At 39.2% G+C, this 20477-nt stretch overlaps 1 protein-coding gene across 1 annotated transcript; it reads right to left on the bottom strand.

The window, feature by feature from the left end:
* Positions 1-1526: 1526 nt before the first annotated feature.
* rin3 (Ras and Rab interactor 3) lies at positions 1527-20477 on the bottom strand. The gene is made up of 14 exons (XM_059352541.1): positions 20346-20477; positions 16774-17428; positions 14968-15079; positions 14774-14846; positions 14248-14339; positions 11737-12766; positions 8713-8893; positions 7678-7849; positions 6426-6547; positions 6128-6314; positions 5203-5334; positions 4608-4774; positions 4183-4297; positions 1527-3445 (listed from the first exon to the last, which is right to left on the bottom strand). The coding sequence occupies exons 1-14, from the start codon at positions 20381-20383 to the stop codon at positions 3180-3182; spliced, it is 3342 nt and encodes a 1113-aa protein (XP_059208524.1). The 5' UTR covers positions 20384-20477; the 3' UTR covers positions 1527-3179.

Raw genomic sequence — 20477 nt, 5'->3', positions numbered from 1 at the left:
TTTGTAACCAGCATTTCAATTTCTTCATTTTGCATGATTGTGTTTTGGAAGTAAAAAACATCATTTTCAAAATGATTTTATGTTTTTTGTGTGCTTTTGTGTTAAAAATGTTGATCCAGTAAGTCAAAGTGAAACAATCATTTGGACTAGTGTAATGGGTATACCCTGAACTGCGGTATGTTCCTGTTCTTCTCGTCTTTGTTAGACCCAGTGGCATCTAAAATACAATCTACAACCTATTAAGACAGTTTAACTTGACACAGTCGGCCATCACTATTGTATAAATACACCTTGTTAGTCAGTACTGAGAAGCCCTCCATCTACAAACATCAACTTTACAGGAATGTGTGGATGTGTCCATTCATACTTTGCCTCCAGCGCGCGTGTGTGTGTGTGTGTGCGCGTGTGCATGTGCGTGTGTGTGTCTACTGAAATTGGAACAAGACAAAAAAAGGAAATGGTGAAGATCCTGCAGAGTTTTGTTGGCATACAGGAAGCTTGTTACCATTTAAGCACCTCATTATGGACCTCGCTGGAAATAATGACCAGCAGAAGGTAGCTGGCCTTAACAATGGCTCTGCAACACACTGTTTTTACAGAGGATAACAAGTGTCAGACACAAAGATAGATACTACTTATATCCTCTCTGTGTACTCCAATCTATGCTGTCGTCACTGAATTATTAATGTAGCCATCAGCTGGAAATTACATTAAACTAATGAAATATAAGTTAATTCTGGTATATTGTGGGTGGTTGACACCTCAGTAGTGTTTCACACAGAGAGAAGCTCTTGAGTAAAACAGTTGTGTGGTTTGCTTGAATTAAACTACTTTGCATGACTTGTCATCTGACTGTAGCCCCTTTCATAATGCCATTTCATGCCGGGACATTTACAGCTTTATAACGTCTCGCCTCCACTATGAATGCGCCAGAAGTGGGATGCCGGGATCAAGTAGTCCCACCAATTTTCCGCCTCCGGAGGTAGTCACAGAGGCGGAAAACTGGTGAGACTGTTGGAAGCGGGACCACTATGAAACAGCCATCCCAGCAAGGCAGAAAATTTGACGTTGCACGTGACGTCTAACACACACCTTACACTTGGTCAAACAGTAATCTAATCACTGTTTAGCTAAGCAGTATGCACAACAACTGCGACTGTTGTTGCTAACTGTGCACAGGGTCAAAGCTAATTGTAAACCAACCGGCATGCTAACTGTACACAGAGTGTCCGGTGCTTGTTGTAAACAAATGGAGTTCGCTATCTGAACACATACTGCTGCAATACATACGTACATACTCTACTGCTACTAAGCTATCTGTACAGCCTATTAGCACTGTGCTACTGTCCTCCCACTATCCTCCCACCTTGTTCCGCGACGCTGAACTGCACTATGAATGGGCACGAATGACACACCTTCGAAAAGCCGGCACAGATCTTTCCGGCAACATAGTGGGACATTTGCAGGACCACACTATGAGAAGGCCTAATGAGACAGAGGTGTGGCACATCAGGGAAATTGGGAAATTGTTTATTTATTATATTTACAATAAGATCAGGATTAGTACATAGACAAATGTGGAATTATTTTTGATGCTTACTGGAAAATTACTGGAAAGTTTGGAATGAAAATCAAAGTTTACAGCTCCTACCATAGCTGTGCTTAAAATAAAAATTGTCACACACGCGCGTGCGCACACGCACACACACACACACACACACACACACACACTCACACACACTATAGAGCTGAACAAATTAATGAACAACTCTCACAATATTTGAATATGAAAATATATACTACAATTTAAATTATTTTCCAGATTATGTATGCATTTTGATGTTAAATACTGGTAGTTGTAAGTGATAAGTATTACATTGAGTAGAATTACAAAACGTCACAAGTGATATTATTAAAAATGTATTGACTAGAGTTGGAAAAGCGGTTATTACATTTTTTGGGGGATAGTTTAGGGAAATGTCCTCATTTCCCCATAAATGTCCTCACTCTGTTGGTTAAAGAAATGTTACTGTCCTCATTATGTAGGAAGTGCAAGTTTACAGACACACATTCTTGTACTTATATCCTTGTTTACATATGCCCCTTTTCCCTAACCTTGACCATCACAAAAAAGCCTAACTCCAACCCTTAAACAGGTCCTAACCTAAACCTTATTGTAGCCGTAGCCCTCTGGAGTCCACAAAAGCGGCGGCGCATTACTTCATGAGACACAAAACAGAAAAAAAATGCAGCAGCGTCGAGCATTGCTGTCTGCTTCTCTCTAAAGTTCTGGCTTGAAACTCCATGCCAGATTTTGTTTGATGTTGATAGGAGATAAGGTCAAATAAATTTAGTATAAAAATATAGAACTAGATGTTCTCCTCATTTAACCTCTTATATGTTATATTTTCAACCTGTGTTCACATTTAAACACAACATTTAAATTCTTCATTGAGCATGATTGTGTGAAACAAATATCATAATGAAAAATCTGATTTTATGTTGTTTTGGGTTTTTTTTGGTTCAAAATGTTGATCCAGTAAGTCAAAGTCAAAAAATAATTGTTAGGTCATATATGTGAGGTTGTGCTGATATGATGATTGAATGATATGGCATGGCATGGTATGGTAAACATTTTTTAAGAATTCAAAAAATGGGCAAAAAAGCCCCAAACTCCAGAGGGTTAACCCTGAAACCAAATCCTAACCCTTAAATAGGTCTTTGAAGAAGTGAGGACCGAAATGTCATCATTTCCCGAAAATGTCCTCACTCTGTTGGTTAATAAATGTCATGGTCCTCACTATGTTGGATATACACACAGATCACACACACACACACACACACACACACTGCAATGGTTACACTATAATACGTTCACCTGTTGATCGCCAGGGTTTATGCCAGGGGCCAGCCCGGCTCTTTGCTTTTTGTCGCCCCCCTTGGTGAGGCATGTTAAATACATTCAAAGCAAGGGCTCATACTACATGATCACATACAGTATTCTGTGATATCTTGCATGCACTAATCCATGTAATTTATAATTTCTTCATTGAAGTTTCAATTATATCAGTGTTTCAAGTGAGACCTGAGATTAAAACACTGTCCAAAATTTTGTTTGTTGATGCAGCCACCACAGTAATTCTGTCAACCACATTGATAGAGCAGCTGCTACTGTGATGCTATAAGCTAATCAGACTCTCCTCCTCTGCTTCGGGCTCCACAGTGTCCATAGCTGTAAAATCAGCTGGGAAAAAGCTTGTTGTAGGCGGAGCTGGAGGCAAGTCAGTGGGGCATCTGCGGCTGGGCTTGCTGACGGGCTGGTCAGCTGGGTGATAAACGAAGCAGTAGGCTCCAGGTTGGGAATTCTTCTTCACACTGAGGGCCAGGTCTGTAGCAGCCAAGGGCTGATGAACACCATCCACATATACACTGAGAATGTAAGAGTCTGCGGGGGAAGAAACAAGGAGGCACGATGTTACCGCATGAATGATGATAATGTAGTAATTGGATGTTAGTAGTTAAGAGAAAAATCTTGAAAGTGGCAAATTCAAACACTACTTCAGCAAAGATTGCAAGCACCTTAAGGAAAAGACATCACAGAGCTAAAACGTTGACCAAAAATGTCAAATTCATGAAAACACTTTCATAAATAAATGCTAATAAAAACAAAGGAAATCATGCAGAGCCAAGTCATTTTACATTTAGAAATTATATGCAATCATATCGGATTAATCGGATATCAAATCTTTAAGCTTTAGATCTGATGTTCACCTTTTATTATCCTATTTTGCACAACTGCAGTGGTGGTGTAAGTGTTTTTTTAAATATATTTAAAAAAAATGTAATTTTAGTGGTAGGGGAAGACACTGCTATATGCAATGCAAACTGATCTTTATCTTAATTTAGGACATGATTTTTTAATATCACATTATCAGGGCTAATCTCACATGGAGTAATCCTTTGTGAGGCAGAACTGGTGAGAGACATTTTTCAAACGGGCACCTGCAAATCATCAGATTTTAATTGTGTTAAAAAATTTCATAGGTCGCAAATATGTCTGCTTGTAATTTAGGTTTAAAAGCTCAGTTCTATTACAAATATAAGAAAAATTGTCTGCATATACAACATTTTTAGTGTTGCAGCAGGCTTTCAGCCAAATATGGAGCTGATGAAGTCATTTACCTTGTTCAAAGCGTGCAGCGCACTGCTCAGTCAGCTGTTGCATTGTTGTAGTGGGGAGGACACCCAGAGTTTTTGGGTCGGTTCCAATGTCTGGACAACACACTGTCAGAAAATCCTGTGCAACATAAATACACAAGATGTTACAAAAAGTTAAAAACTTAAAATTGCGGTACTTCTGTCGAAATCACTTTATTCTAAGCTTAAACAAATGTATTTTATTTATATTACTATGTTATATATTTTAGATATTGCGGTGAAAGACAAAGCCACATTGAGTAAGATTGTTTGGTTCAGAGGGTTAAGACTCACAGAATCAAACATCTTCATTGTCTCTTTCAGCATGTGATTCACTGTGACGTTTTAAGATGTCACAGTGAGTCATTGTTAATAATCTTGTGTGTGTGTGTGTGTGTGTGTGTGTGTACCTGAACAGATCCTTGGGACATACGTTCCTGGTTGAGTGTGCGTCGTCTCTCCCAGCGATGGATGGAGTCCTGAACCTCTCTGCTGAGCTGCCGTGTTGCTGACCTCTGCTGGTCAAAAGTCTTAATATGCTCCAGAGCCCCGTAGGTGGTGGTCAGATAGTAGGAACCTACACACACACACACACATACACACACACACACACACACACACACACTCAATCAATAATGTGGTAAACATATAGATACGTCAACGGTTTACTATAACAATGTTACTGAAAGAGTAATGCACATAAATATGCTTTTTTAAGTGTAAAGTATACATTTAACTGTACTGTGATGGAACAAACGAATGCTGTTGTCAATACTGGCATTTCTTACCAAATGCATGAAAAAAAGGCATTTCATTGGTTAAAAATTGCACGCTATAACACACCATCTACTCTTAAATCAGCCCTGAACCTTGCAAGGCTGATGCTGATATAGAGTCGTGAGGATGGAATTTTTTTATTTTTTTTTACATTTTACAAAATATGTCGGGAGTAGACTTAAGCTCAGACCTGGGGGTGAAGTTACGTTTCAAGTTTTTATTGTGTACCTTCTCCTAGTGCTAATGATGGGTCCATCAGCTCCATCATATACTCAACATCCAGCTGCAGGGCGGACAGATTGGATCTAGCCAGGACGTACATCATTACAGGCAGGAAGTCATCAGCGCCATGGGTCCGCCCTAAACACACACACAACACACACACACACACACACACACACACACACACACACAAATGGGAGGAGGAAATGGAGGAAATTATTTTTGAATTTTGAGGTGGGTAGGTTTATACACTTTTTCAACAGCAGATAGATCATGTTTTGTGCTGATGTGAAGTATTAGTTTTTTAGTTTTTTTTGGGCCATTTTCAGCTTTACTAATAGAGCTACACAGTGAAAGTGGGAAACATGCAGGAACGGAAACCAGATACAAACCCAGGCCCGCCACCGGGACACCCCCAATGTGTAGTATTTTTAAACATGACTAGTAGAGAAACATTAAGAATAAATAAATGCTCTCAAAATCTCAGAAATACTGGTAACTGTTAAGTGTTTACCACATACGCCAAGGAACAGCTTTGGCCTGTGAGGTGACTTGGATGTCGGAGTCACAGTGTTAGAGTGTGTGAAAAGTCAGCAGGAAGATCGCGTCTCAGCCAGAGAAGGACTGCATGTGCTTGCTATCTGACACCTGAGTAGGCCTGAAAAAGTATTTGATGGATGTGCCCAGTGACCAAAATGTATTGGCGTGAATGGAGTCAATCAGACAAAAATCTGCACACTGTATTAAAAGCACCTTGTGCAATGTTTTGGTCTAACAGAAATCTTTGGCAGAAATTATAAAATAAAATAAAATCAATCTAATGAAGTACCATGTTGAATAAGCAGCAAAAATGTCTTGTGGTGAGTTAGCTTCTTTTTTTGTAAATAAGGGGTCATTCAATCAAAGGTTGGGATTTTCTCAGGGTTCTGACCTGGGGAGCTGACAGACATGGAGTCATAGATGATCTTGCAGGTCTTCAGCATAATGTCAATCTTTTTCTGGGGGGAATACTCCAAATGCATGTTGTTGAGTTTGATGCTGATCTTCTCCATAGAAGAGGCCTCTGGGACAGCTGTGGTTACTCCTAATGCTGTGGTGGTGCTGCCGAGGACACAAGACTGACACACACAACACTCTGTCAGCATCACAACTGCCAATGCTGCTACTACAAGTATGAATATAAATGTACTGCAGATCACTGTGTGAGAAGTGCTTATGTCCATTCCTACCTGGTTGTCTGTCAGTTGTTTCAGGCTGTTGTCATTGGTGCGCAGTGTCTCCAGACTTCGGTAAATTGGGTCCCTAAGTGGCTTCAGTACACTCTTACATAGAGCAGCTTCTGTTATGTTCTCTGCATGAACACATACATAAATACTTTATTAATTATGTCTCATTTCTGTCTTGCTAAATGGAAAACAATGGACAACATCCATTCTAACTACCCCTTTGTAAATCACCATAAACATGTTTGTATGGGTTTCACAAAACCTCAAACTACTGCAGGTATGATCCATTGGATTCTTTCAGGCAGGGCTGTAGTCAGACCAGCTTAATTGAGTTCAAGTTGAGTACAGGACTTGGTCTTGAGGAGTCACTTGTTCTTTAAGTCACAGTTCCTCAGTTCCTCAGTTTGTGCTTTGTTTTTAATAGGATGGGTGGGATGAAGGTGGGGTGGAGGGTTTGGGATGGGCAGAGGGTGTTTGTTTCTATGTTTCGTTATCTTTTTATTATTATTATTTTCTCCTTTTTTATGTAAAGTGCTTTGTGTTGCATCTCTCTTGTATGAAAAGTGCTATACAAATAAAGTCTGATTGATTGATTGATTGATTGATTGAGTCTGATAAAAGCTGAGCCTGAGACTAAGACAATTCCAATTCAAACAGGACAAGTACAAGACTTCACAAAAGCGGTCTTGGGACTGCTCACGAGTACCACAGCCCTGTTTTAGACTGTACAGACTGTACTAATAAATTATAAATTAATTAATACTTATGACAATACTGAACAGCTTTAATGAATAATTTGCATTCTAATTATCCATGTCATCATGGATGGAAGACATTTTCTTTCTCCAAAAATGCAGGACTTTTCCCATCAAATTCACACAACAAAGTTTATCAGTTTTAACATAAAATATGTAACCTTTATGCAGTTTTCAATTGATTATAAGTCAAATGATTACATATTGGTTTATTTACATTTAAAGAAATGTCCCAACATTTTGGAATCAGGGTGGTGGTATGTTTTTCATTGGATTGTCTGCAAGAGATTACCTTTTCTTAAATCATTAGGGTTTTTCCTAATATATATATATTTTTTTTAGAATGAAAGACATTAAACAACTGTTTTCACAGGCTGACTAACCCTAACTTGATGCAGATAAACAGTTATGTGCGCTGTAAACAGTTCAAATTTCCCCATAAGTCCCACATATCACTTCAACAATTGAGCTAGGAAATATTTATAAATGTATATAGTTACCCAGTTTGTCCTGTGTATACTGATGCTGTGGGTCCAACATGGCTTGCAGCTCTGTACTCTGCAGCAGGTAACTTTTCAGTTGAGTCATCATCTGTCTGATTTCCTGCAGTAGTTCAGTGGTGGAGGCGTGCTTTGACATGGTCTCCAAAGTGAAAGCACGGTGCTCTTTCACCTAAACACAAAATGTGAGAGCTAAATTTGATTCCATATTGGTTGATGTTCTGAACTTCCTTCAAGTACTGGCTTGAAACTCCATGCCGGTTTTTGTTTGATGATGATCGGCCAAGTAAAACAGAAGATAAGGTAAAATATATTTATTATGAAAATATAGAACTAGATGTTATCCTCATTTTACCACCTATATGTTATGTGTGCAACATGTGTTCACATTTGCAACATTTAAAATTCTTAATTGAGTATGATTGTGTTTTTAAAGTAAAAAAAAAACAAATTAATTTCAAAGTCGGATTTCACGTTTTTTTTTAATTTTCTTTTTAATGGGTTCTAAATACTGATCCAGTAAGTCAAAATAAAAAAAAATGATTATCAGGTCGTATAGATAAGGCTTTGCCAACATGGCATGGTAAACATTTTTTGGTAACGCTTTATAATAAGGTCCTTAATAACCATTAGTTAACAAGTAATAAGGCATTGTTCTTGCTTTAGATCCGGTAGTTGCAAAAAGCATAGATAACTTATAGTTAACTTATAATAGATGAGCAATAAAGTATATTTTAATATCAATAAGCAAACAAAATAAGATTAATAAAGGCATGGCAAAGACATAATGCCTTGTAATGCCATTATTAACACTTATATAAGCTTATAAACACACAATAATGTTAACAAGCATCTTGTAAGAACTTACAAGGGCCTTATTACTTGTTAATTAATGGTTATTACAAGGACCTTAATATAAAGCGTTACCCATTTTTTAAAGTCTATATACAGGCAGAAGATTCAAATAGCCCAGACTCCAAAGGGTTAACTCAGAATGCAAAACAATTAAAGATCTTTCTCTCTCAGTGTACTCACCAGGTTACCAAAGTAGCTCAGAGGGTCCCTGGCCAGCTCCACGATGCGCTGTGTGAGGCGGCGGTCGTGGCTGATGAGGCCGGTGAGGACGCTGGACAGGCGGTAGCGGGCTCGGTCCAACATGACAGTGGTGGGGGTTCTCCTGACTGCTGCTTTGGGGCTTCGGCTCTCTACAGGGCAGCTGGGAAGAAATAAACAGCATGTCTTTTACATGGATGTTTCTTCATCTCTTATATGTCTTTCATGACATGTGACACACTTTCAGAAACATTCACATATAGAATGCATAACTCGTGACTTTGAATCCTTTGACAAACACGAGTGGTACGAATTAATTATGAGGTCCAGTAGTCACCCGTCTGAGACCTTCTGTGCAGGGAAGAGTCATTTTGAGACACATAGCTCTGAACCTTTTGTTGATTTAAACTGTACAAAGTTCCATTCTGTGTTAATAAATAACATTCTGATATTTTGCATGCATTTACAACCCCAATTCCAAAGAAGTTGGGACGCTGTGTAACACATAAATAAAATCAGAATGTATGAAATTCAGAATTTAGAATTGATACGTCCAAACAAAAGCTTCAACATTAACCTTTCAAAACCTGCCAGTAGGTTTAAGAGTAGGGGAAGGATTAGGACTGGACCATAACATTTTTCAAATGTCAAAACTTATAACAGAATAAATGTTAAGCAAAAATGCATGTATGCATTTGAAAGAAAACATTTTTTTAGTTTCTATAATATTTGCTTGTGTAGCATGAGGTTGAAACACAAGCGTAAAAAAGATCAGATCAAAAAAACAATCTATCTTTGATGTCTGTTTAGAAGGTCATCTTCTTCTGACCTCTACCCTGACCCACTGGCAGGCGGCCAAGCAGGTTGAGCATGCGTGTGAGACTAACTTCCTGTTGGCTCCCCACTCACATGAATTGGATACAATTATTTAAATACATGACTCTCCTCGAAATTCCAAATGAACCAAATGCATCATATTCTGATAATATTAATTGTCACTGCTTCACAATTGCTCCTTGAGTTTGCATAGGAAGGATACTTTTAGGGCAGTTATATTAAAGTTAAAAAAACAACCATTAGTTATTCTATAAATTCTATAAAATCTATAAATGTTTTTTCAATACAGATCTTGCCAGACTTTTTTTTACATTTTTCCTTACAGCATTTTGTTACAGTGTAAAAAGCATCTTTAGCATCTTTTCCAGTGCCCTGTTAACACATACGCAGTCTAAAGAGTAAGGAGCAAAGCTGCATCATGTGCTATCTTAGACTTTTATATTTGCAATGTTTATATTTGCACTTTTCCCACTTTGTTTTGCCACTGCTGCACAGCGATTTCCCCTGGGATAAATAAGGTTTTATTGTCTTCTGTCTGATCGTTTTCCTCAGGGCCCTCAGGCTTTGAAACAATCTTTTTCAGAAGATTAAACAATCAATTTGCATCTAGTTAAGGGTGGTTTGCTTATGCTATCACTGGAGTAGTGTTAGAGGCTCTGATCTTACATATTTCCAAACAAATTTCATTTAAGGTGTTTAAATCCATGGTTGTATTTTTGTGTAGTAAGTTTGCCTCCATTGTCTATTAGTATGATGTTTGTGAGACAAGCCAACTCCTGATGTTCAAATTGCAGTGCTATGTGAAGATGGACAGCTTGACAGAGTGACTATGGGAGATGGGGTTAGCGAAAATTTAAAGATTCTAGAGAAAAATGTGTTAGAAAATGCATACCAATGTACAGTACTGTGAACTACATACTCAATTAGTATGTTCTGCATATTGCGTACTAAATTCACAATTGACTATGTAATTACCAGCAGACTGTCCGAAGAGAAGTAAATTCAAGCAATACGTCTCTGTATCACACGACTGTATTGATCACGATGCTACCAGTTTAAGCTACCGTTGAAGGAAAATTATTTATCACAAATGTAATCCATCCATCCATCCATCCATCCATCCATCCATCCATCCACATCAGATTATCCAGGGCCGGGTATCGGGGGCAGCAGGCTAAGCAAAGTACTCACAGGTGTCCCTCTCATCAGCCACAACTTCCAACTCCTCCTGGGGGAGCCTAAGGCATTCCCAAGCCAGTTGACATAAATAATATCTCCAGCGTGTTCTGGATCGACCCCGGGACATCTACCAGTTGGGAAACCTCTAACGAGAGGGGCCCAGGAGGCATCCTTTCGATTCAAAGGAGCAGTGGCTCTACTCCGAGTTCCCTCCAGATGTCTGGGCTCCTCACCCTATCTCTGACGCTGAGCCCAGACGCCGTACGGAGGAAACTCATTTTGGACGCTTGTATCCATGATTTCATTCTTTCAGACACTACCCAAAGCTAATGACGAGAGGTGAGGATTAATCAAGAGCTTGACCTTCATGCCAAGCTCCTTCTTCACCATAACGTTGCACCAAACCTCCTGTCCATCTCATGCTCCGTTCTACCCTCGCTCATGAACAAAATCTCAAGATACTTAAACTCCTCGCTTGCAGCAGAAACTTACACCCCACCTAGAGGGGGCAGTCTACCATTTTCTGACCGAGAACCATGGCCTCAGACTTGGAGGTGCTGTGTCTGTATACTTGTATATTATGAATGTAATGTAATAAATAAAGTTATAACATCTTTTGGTTTAAAATATTTTTTTTATATATGAGCTCCCACATTTTTTTTTCACATTTGTACTCTTATTTTTTAGTAAGCCTCAAAGATTAAATAATCTGTTATCTATTTACATTTAGTCATTTAGCATGCGATTTTTTCCAAATCGACCTACAGGAAGAATAAAAGCAAACAATCAAGGTATAGCGCAGTAAGAGCCTTTAGTGCATCAATAAGTGCTAGTGACAATTCTTTAAGGAGTAGAATTATCGTGTGGTGCTAGGAAAGAAGATGCTCTATATAGGCATACTCAAAATCCTAATGTTATGTTAATAGCCAGTAGGAATTAAATGTTAGTGTGCAGCAGTTTGCGGCTTTACAGCAGCCAATCAGGACCTACTTCTGGTTTGGCTCCTGTTCCTGGTGCTCTCCTTCTTCCTCTGTACTGCTGGCAGAGCAGGAGTCTGGATCAGTTACTAGCGCAGCACCCCCTTGTGGCGAGTACAGGGACACATCTGGCCGCCGTGCTGGAGATGGAGGAGGCGCCTTCATCCCAGCGTTCTGGTTGGGGCACACAGGTGTCTCTGGGGGACATGGTCTCCTCCTTGGTGGAGGGATGGGACGGGAAGGTTTCTTCACTGATGGGGCACATTGGGGACTGTTTTTTTGTTTCTCCTCCTCTTTATCCATTTTCTCTATTTCCTCCTTTTCATTCCCTTTCTCTCTGTCCCTTTTTACCTCCTCGTCTTGATTCTGGTTCTCTTGTTCACCCCCCTCACCCAGCTGACCTGATTTACTTCCTGTTTTCTCCTCCCTCCTCTCTCCGCTCCCTCCTCTCTCGGTCTCCTTTGCAGGATTTTGTCCCTTCTCTCTCTCCGTCCCCTCTCCTACCTCTCGGTCAGTGCTCTTCCTGGAGGAGGTGCAACGGAGAGGAGCAGGAGGCAGTGGGGGAGCAGTGCGGCTCTGCAGGGGGACAGGAGGCCTTGATGGAGTAAGTGATTTTGAGATTGACTTCCTCTCTTCTCTCTCCCCTACTCCTCCCCTTCCTTCCTCTTTTCTCTCAGCTGCTGGAGTTGCAGAAGATGAAGTGTAAAGCGAGGGGGGAGCGGAGGAGAAGAGGAGGCCCATCCCAGATGAGCCCAGGCTAGGGGGTCGGGGTGGAGGCCGCTTGTATTTGATTTCCTGGTTGGGCGTGGTTTTAGTCTGACCTTTGACTTCTGTGCTGGTCTTCTGAGGGGCTTCTCCATTCTGCAGTGAGGAGGCGGTGTTTTGATTGGTAGTTATATCAGCTTCTGTGATAGAGAAGTGGTTCAGCTCTTTGTCGTGGCGCTCCTCCACACTGACTGCATTGACATACAAGTACAGGCTGCTGTGATCCAAAACCAGGTCCTGGTTCTTTGCCTGCTGGTTCAGATCAGACATCCAGAAATCTGCAACACAGGCAGGCAGTGTTAACAGTTTATCTTTGCACTCATTCATTACGTGAATCACACATTTACCTACCCTTATTAAATAATGCTTGTTTCTGTGTAATTATCTGTCTCACACTGTGTCATCATATGGGAACATTCTTCCCCTGATGGTTAATTATTGACCGTGGAAAAGTTCTTAGCACATGATTCAAAGTTTCAGTATGTTTATACATTCCATTGAAAGTTTCTCACCGATCACATGCACAGAAAAAGCCTCTGCAGGCTATTCACATTTCTGTGTTTTGGGGCTGTAGATCATGTGCACTATAGTCCTCCTCAGGCCGAGTAGGGTTGGGCACATTTGTATTGGCTCCAAAATCACATTTGGATACAATTATTTAATCATGCGACTCTCCTAGACTATCAAATTCTGAAAATACAATTACCCCTGTTTTACAGTTGCTCCTTCTCCATTAAGTGCGTCTGGAAAAGATGTGGGCCAGTTTATCTTTTAATTCTAATAATAATAATATTTTTTTGCATGGATAAAACAAATTCTAACTTGTTAATTAGTAAATGGTGATAGGTGCTGGTCTGTGGATTTTGTTGTCTTTGAACAGAGCCAGGGTAGCTGTTTCTGCCCTGAGCTACATGTCTCCTGGCTTTAGTGTCATATTTAACAAAAAGATATGGAAATGGTATAGATCTAAAAGTAACTCTTGGCTAGAACACGATAAACATATTTCCAAAATGTCTTAGAGGACAAACTGTATGTATAAGACGGTTTTAAAAGGGTTAAATATACTGTCTTTGTTCAGTTTTTAATTAAATATATATGTCACAAAGGATTAGCAAACTGTTCTTATTAAAAAGTTAGAATTACACACTGTTGCTCATAAAGTTGGAATAAAACAATTTTTGACCTCTTTCCATGAAATTATTTTGAAAACATGAAACATGAAAACAAAATTATTCCAACTTTATGGGCAACAGTGTAAACTATTACGATTAAACTATTTTATGTGTGTTTTAGAAAACAGCCCAACTTTTTTGTAATCAGGCTTTTACTCTTTAAAATTATATTATATATATATATATATATATATATATATATATATATATATATATATATATATATATATATGTATGTATATATTTATTACTAATTGTATATATATATTTAAAATATATATATACAATTAGTCTAAAACGACATACATATAAATCAATTTACAGTGCACATAAGCACTTTTTTCCATAAAGGTCAATAAATGTGATTTAATTAAATACATTACACATCAAAAAATTTCCTCACATATTTATGCAGTCTTCATACTGTTTTCTTTTGTTGTTATTTTAAAAACATTTTTAACATTGCATGTATCAGTGTTGTGTGTGTATGCATTCATTCTGTCTTCATTTATCTTCGATCTTTCATCATTTCTCTTTGCTCCAGCAATAACCCAACTTCAATACACTAATAATGAAGATTTATTTACCTGCACCCATAGCAGAGATGAGCTCCAGCTCCTCTCTCTTAGTTACAGTGGTAACAGCTCTGGGTAACCTCAGTGGGACAGCCAGAATGTCCCTATACGGTGAATTTAATAATAAAAAGCCAGCATTAGGTGCAAGAAGAGAGTTTTAATGATGTGACATCACACAGTCTTGTTTGTGCTCTGTTGTAATGCTTCTGTGCATTTATCTGCATGTGTGTTTATATGTGCGCAAGTCATGTTTTTGAGAGTGTGCACAATACTGTATGTATTAGAACCAGAATCAGAATAAGAAGTACTTAAAATTTGGTTTCGCTACAGTTACTCCAGCATAGAACAAAAATAAATATAAGTGTATATACACAGCAGAAAAATAGCACAATATACAGACTATATATGTCTATATATATGTCATATATGTATATATATATATATATATATAGTCTGTATAAAACATATAGACTACAAAAATAAATGCATGTGTTCATATACAGCATGTGCATATGTGTAAGTGCTGTATACTTGTTACCTGCTGGTGCAGTAGAAGCAGATCAATTTAAAGATGTCATCAAAAACCAAAGAGGAACCATCTAATCGGAAAACTGAAAGAAAGAAATAAAGAATAAACCACCAACCACTTAAGCTATTTGTGCTCTACAAGCAATGCAAAATCTTTCAGGTTGCTCTGTGTGGCAGGAAGCTGTGTCAGTGTGTGGCACGTACATGTCTTGTGTTGTTTGACTGTCAGGTTGTGTACGAGTGGAGCCCCCTGTTCATCAGGCAGACGCACTGACAGTGTCATGCCCTCGTCCTCTGTGCTGTGAACCAGAAACGCCTGCAAAAGGTCAACGTGTCATTACAAATTTGACGCCACAATGCAGGACATGTACAGTAAAATGCTGAAGCAGTACCTATAAATACAGTATGTAGCACCATCAAATCAAAATTTTAGATATAACCTATTGTATCAATGTTTCATATACCACAGTTTGAGCAACAGGCAAACAACACACCAGCGACTACAGCCTGTATTAAGGTTCAACCAAAATGGGTTTTAAAAGCTGATATTTTTACTGGTTCCATAGTTTCCTTTAATTTCCTAGAAAGGAATTTTTCCTGGAAAGAACTGCCATTAGGGAAAGTCGAGACACCGTTCAGTGTTCAGGCAAACTTCCAATGAATTGCTCATGGAATTTAGAATGCCCTTTAGTCAGTGCACAGCAAAATGTAACATTTGTCCATTTTAAGCACATAATTCAATATTTGACCTTGGAAATGAAAGTCCACTTTAAATAAATAATGAATTAGTGAGCATTTACTTGCATTTAAAGAATAGTTTGACATTTTTGGATATAATTTGCTTTCTTTCTTCTTAGTTAGACGAGAGCATTGATGTAAAGCTCATGTGCATTAAGTATGGAACTGAAAAACAGCAAAGTCAGGTTAGCTACTTTCTCATGCGCCCTCTGCTTCTCTTTTTTTTTGTCACTCATAACACCTAACCCTCTCTCTTAGTTGCCACTCGCTATAAGTTGCATTGGATGTAAAGATGAGTGTCTAAACTTCCCTGAGACAGTGTGAAACCCACATTCAGTGTTCACCACACACTTTAAGTCAAAGGACATTGAATGTGATATGGATTAAACTGTATTGACCCCCTTAATGCCAATTCATTCATCCATTGTCTTCTGCTTATCTGTGGCCGGGTCGTGGGGGCAGCAGACTAAGCAAAGTATTCCAGACGTCCCTTTCCCCAGTAACATTTTCCAGCTCCTCCTGAGGGACACTGAGGTGTTCCCAGGCCAGGCAAGACATATAATCCCTCCAGCGTGTTCTGGGTCTTCCCCGAGGCTTCTTACCAGGTGGACATGCCCGGAACATCTCTAACAGGAGGTGTACAGCATCCTTACCAGATGCCCGGACCACTTTAGCTGTCCCCTTTTGACTTAATGGAGCAGCGGCTCAACTCAGAGCTTCCTCTGGATTTCTGAGCTCCTCACCCAATCTTGAAGACTGAGCCCAGAGATATTCGGCTGCTTGTATCTGTGATCTCATTCTTTCAGTCACTACCCAAAGCTCATGACCATAGGTGAGGGTTGGAACATAGCTAGACTGGTAAATCAACAGCTTTGCTTTCCGGCTCGGCTACTTCTTCACCACAAGCATGCATCACTGCTGATGCTGCACGTTAAATGCCCTCGGGTGATTTTCACAAGTCTTGAAATAGCCAGAATAGACGATGTTGCAGAACTGCAGTATTCAGACATATACATATACTAGTGTATACTAACGTCACATAGATATTTCAGAATTTTGTCTGTGTTCCTCTATAATTAGTAGAAAACTACATAGTTATTTCCTGAAATAGGGCATTGATGTCTAACAAGTTTAAGCTTTCTAATTGACTGTCATATACAACACAATGGGTTTTTTTTTAGAGATGCATCATTTAAACTCTAATTCAAAGTTTTGAGGTGAAAATACTGGTGTGTGTGTGTGTGTGTGTGTGTGTGTGTGTGTGTGTCTCACCCCAGCCGTATCTTTCTCCAGTATACTGGTGGTTTGGTCTTGGCTGAGTCCTTTGGGCTGCCATATCGAGACGCTCCCAACAAGCCGATCTTTGGGACTCAACAATGGAAGAGATGGACAGGATGGTGGGATAACAGGAGGAGGTGGAGGAGGAGATGATGAGGAGGAGGAGGGGGGTGGTATTGTTGGCGATATTGGAGCAGGAAGAGTAGGAGGAGGAGTAAAAGAGGGAGTAAGATCAATGGAATCTGTTGGCTGGAGAGGAAGCAGGGAAGAAGGAGAGACTGGAGTAGGGGAGAGAGGAGGAGGAAGACATGCAGGAGGAGGGTTTGAGGAGAGAGGAGGAGGAACACAGGGAGGAGGAGAATTGGAGGAGATGGGGGAGGGAGGTTTGGTGATAGGAGGGAGAGGGGGAGGAGGTTTCATGACCATACGGTGAGGAGGAGGAATGGTTGGAGGAGTGGGTGCAGATGGAGGAGGACAAGAGGGGAGCTGGGAGGACTTCATCAGAGGAGGTGGAGGTTTGGGTCGACATGGCCGGACTGGAGGGTTTGAGGAGGGCAGGGACGGAGGAGAGAGGGGAGACGGTGGAGGGATGGAGGCAGGAGAGGCGACGGATGAAGTGTCAAGTGGTCCTGTCAGAGGGCTTGTGTCTCTGCAAAGGAAAAAAAAGATTCAATGTCAGGGAGGAAGTAACATGGGGAGGATTTGTTTGTTCGTTGCCTCGGCCTCAATTTGCTGACAAAAACATTCATTTGCTCACCAGGACTAATTCTCTTTCAAGGAGTGATTCACACACTTTTTCTGCAGGGCTTCCACCCAGCAACAATGAAGCCAATGGGTAACAATGGCTTTTCACATTTTCTTTTCCTTGTTTTGATAGTTTTGATGTATTTTCAGCGATTGGATGGTGAGAACTTTTGTTCTGTAAACTGCTGAGAAACCCTGTTATTGGCCATATAACAGGGGAAGCCATACATCCTCTGAATGCTCTAGGTCTCTAGTTTATGGTTGTAAAGTTTCATGAGGCTGGGATTATTAGAGCCCGACCGATATGGGATTTTTGAGACTGATGCCGACCAATGAAAATTCATCAATAACTGATATAGTGGCAGATATACACGGTTGCCTATAAATTTGGAATAAAATATATATTTTTTACCTCTTCCATGAAATGATTGTGACAATCTGATTTATTCTTGAAAAATAAAGTGTATATCTTATCAAATATTTTTGAAATCGTGTCAGAACACTAAATTATTCTACCTTTATGGGCGACCATGCAGTAATTTTTAAGCGGGAATGACAATAGACCTTTTTTTATGTGGATTGTGCACTGATTTTTCACAACTCTGCAAATGCACCCAGAGAGCAACTCTCTCAAACATAAAACCTTATTAAATAATATTTCATATTGTTTTCAATTATTACACATTATACAAACAATCCATTACATTGTCAGCCAATTCTATAATTGATAACAGAGAAAATAAATAATAAAAAGCAAAATAAACATTATTTCTGTTCAGTTTCAGCCAATTGCTGACTATTCAAAAAAGAGAAAAATTAATAGTTATAACACCAGTTCTAAATCACGCCAAGCAATTCTGCATTATTTACTGTAATAGTTTTCATAACGGCACATATCAGGTGATAATAACTTTTACTGATATATCTGTCGGGCTCTAGTGAGTATCCTAGAGGTCATAACAGGTCACTTTAAAAAAAAGAAACACTCACTACAATGAAATGCTTCTGCTGCAGAACCAGTCAAGGCAGAAAAGACGACTCTTGTGGTCTGAGGGTTTTACTTTGTACAGCTCAGAGGTATGGTAACACGTGTTATTGTTCCTTAGATACAAACAGCACTGCATTCATTATTACAGCATGTTGATATTTACTCACTTGTGTCAGTTGAGATGCTGTTTTTGCAGTTAGTACAAAACAAAGGTTTAAATGAAAAAGCAATGTGACCACATCACTCCAATTTGGGATTTTATAAAGTGGCTTCCAGTGCGGTTCAGACTGCCCACTTCCTCCTTTTTGAAGCTTACGTTAGCTCGCCGGCTCATCATACATATATTGCAAGTTGTTGGCAAACTTTGTGTGTCATCACAAGCAGAATGGTGTTAAATGCTGCTTCTGCTCTATCTCTATTAATACTGACAGCCTTGTGCTCCATTTTGGTCCTAACAGCTCACAATGAATCACTTGTATGGAACAGTGAAAGTGATATAAAGTAAGTTTTGACTTTTAAAGAGAAAGAAAGACGTATTAGGCCAAGTAAACCTGTCAACTAATACCAGTACTGTGGTTTAAAATGGGCCATAGGTTGTGGAGAGGTATTAAACAATCCATTCACCCAAACAAACAAACAAACAACAAGCTCACTTATATATGGTGAGCAGCACATACAAACTTCATTCACCTCCATTGTTTAAGAGCGTCACAAATCTCATCACATTGCAATTTCTGCATGGATAGATACCACTAAACTATTAGTTTAGGCAATTTGCTTGAACCAACCCTTTAAAATGTTAATTAAAATAACAGATACACGTGTTAGCATCATCATTATGATCTGTCTCCTTTATTTTTTTTGTGTATTTAAAAGGAATATTTGGGGGAATTGAGAAACACTTCATGCTCACTCACAATACACGATACAATAACCATTAGGTCAGCTAAATGTTCTCTGCAACAACGCAGTTAGACATTTCAGTAAGATACTCTGGAACACACTTGTCTCTGACTTTCTATGCTCATATTTACAACATGTTAGATATAGTATTATATAAATATGGTTCCAAATGGTAAAAAAAACAACTGTTTTAAAGGTGTAATGTGACATTTCTTTGAAGTTATTGGGATAGCACACCATTACTTTACTGAGTAGTGGAAAGTAAATACATTTATTATTTAGTATTTGTGCTTTACTTGAGTACAAAATTTCCATTCCATGCTACTTTAAACAACCATTCAAAGACAAACATTGTACTTTTTACTTGCTATTTACTGATTACAAAATATGATTGCTATAGGTCAACCTACTAACACATAAATGGACATCAATAATAATTTAGTAATGAAATGCCTCAACATGTTAACTCACAGGCCAACAATAATGACAATAAAAAGGTTAAAACATACTCTAAAGTTGAAATAAATAAATAAATAAATGCCTTATAACGGCTGGATCTGCGCTTTTTCCCCCAGTGGTCAGTTGCAAATTTTAACCCCTCACATTCTCCCATGCAAATGTGATAAAACAACTTCCAAATATCATTGTTTCTGTCACAAAATGTTTACCAATCTTTTGGTTGAATTCATGTATTAAAAAATCTGTTTCAGCAAGATTCCATTAAATTTAGATCTGGCATTTCAAACTCTGAGAAGCTACTGACCTAAATATTAGTCTGTGAGTCATCACATCTGTTTTTCCTGCTCTGTCCGTCTAAGTTTCCACCCCCCAGTCCCTCTCTGCTCCATGGAAGTCACAGCTCCCTACAGTCTCGACAGTTCCTCAACTGTCCTTTCACCGAGCAGCGTTATAACGGATCTCTCACACTCACCCTGCATCCTTGGAAACAATGCTGCCTTCTTCCATCATATTTCCACAAATTGAGTGTTCAGCTGCTCTCAGTCACTTTGTCTCTCTCTCTCAGCTCCATCGAAAACCCCGCCTTTTCTTTGCCCCCCTTTCT

This window comes from Centropristis striata, chromosome 16, assembly GCF_030273125.1.
Source record: "Centropristis striata isolate RG_2023a ecotype Rhode Island chromosome 16, C.striata_1.0, whole genome shotgun sequence".
Taxonomy (NCBI): domain Eukaryota; kingdom Metazoa; phylum Chordata; class Actinopteri; order Perciformes; family Serranidae; genus Centropristis; species Centropristis striata.
Note: the sequence above shows the minus strand (reverse complement) of the source record. Positions and strands in the feature narration are given on the sequence as shown.

Excerpts from the sequence above, each read along its gene's own strand:
- rin3 (XM_059352541.1), bottom strand. The coding sequence starts at position 20,383 with ATGATGGAAGAAGGCAGCATTGTTTCCAAGGATGCAGG. Across the intron at positions 14,847-14,967 it reads AGTCAAACAACACAAGACAT|TTTTCCGATTAGATGGTTCC; the intron begins GTACGTGCCACA and ends TCTTTCTTTCAG. Across the intron at positions 4,298-4,607 it reads TGTCCCAAGGATCTGTTCAG|GATTTTCTGACAGTGTGTTG; the intron begins GTACACACACAC and ends TATGTTGCACAG.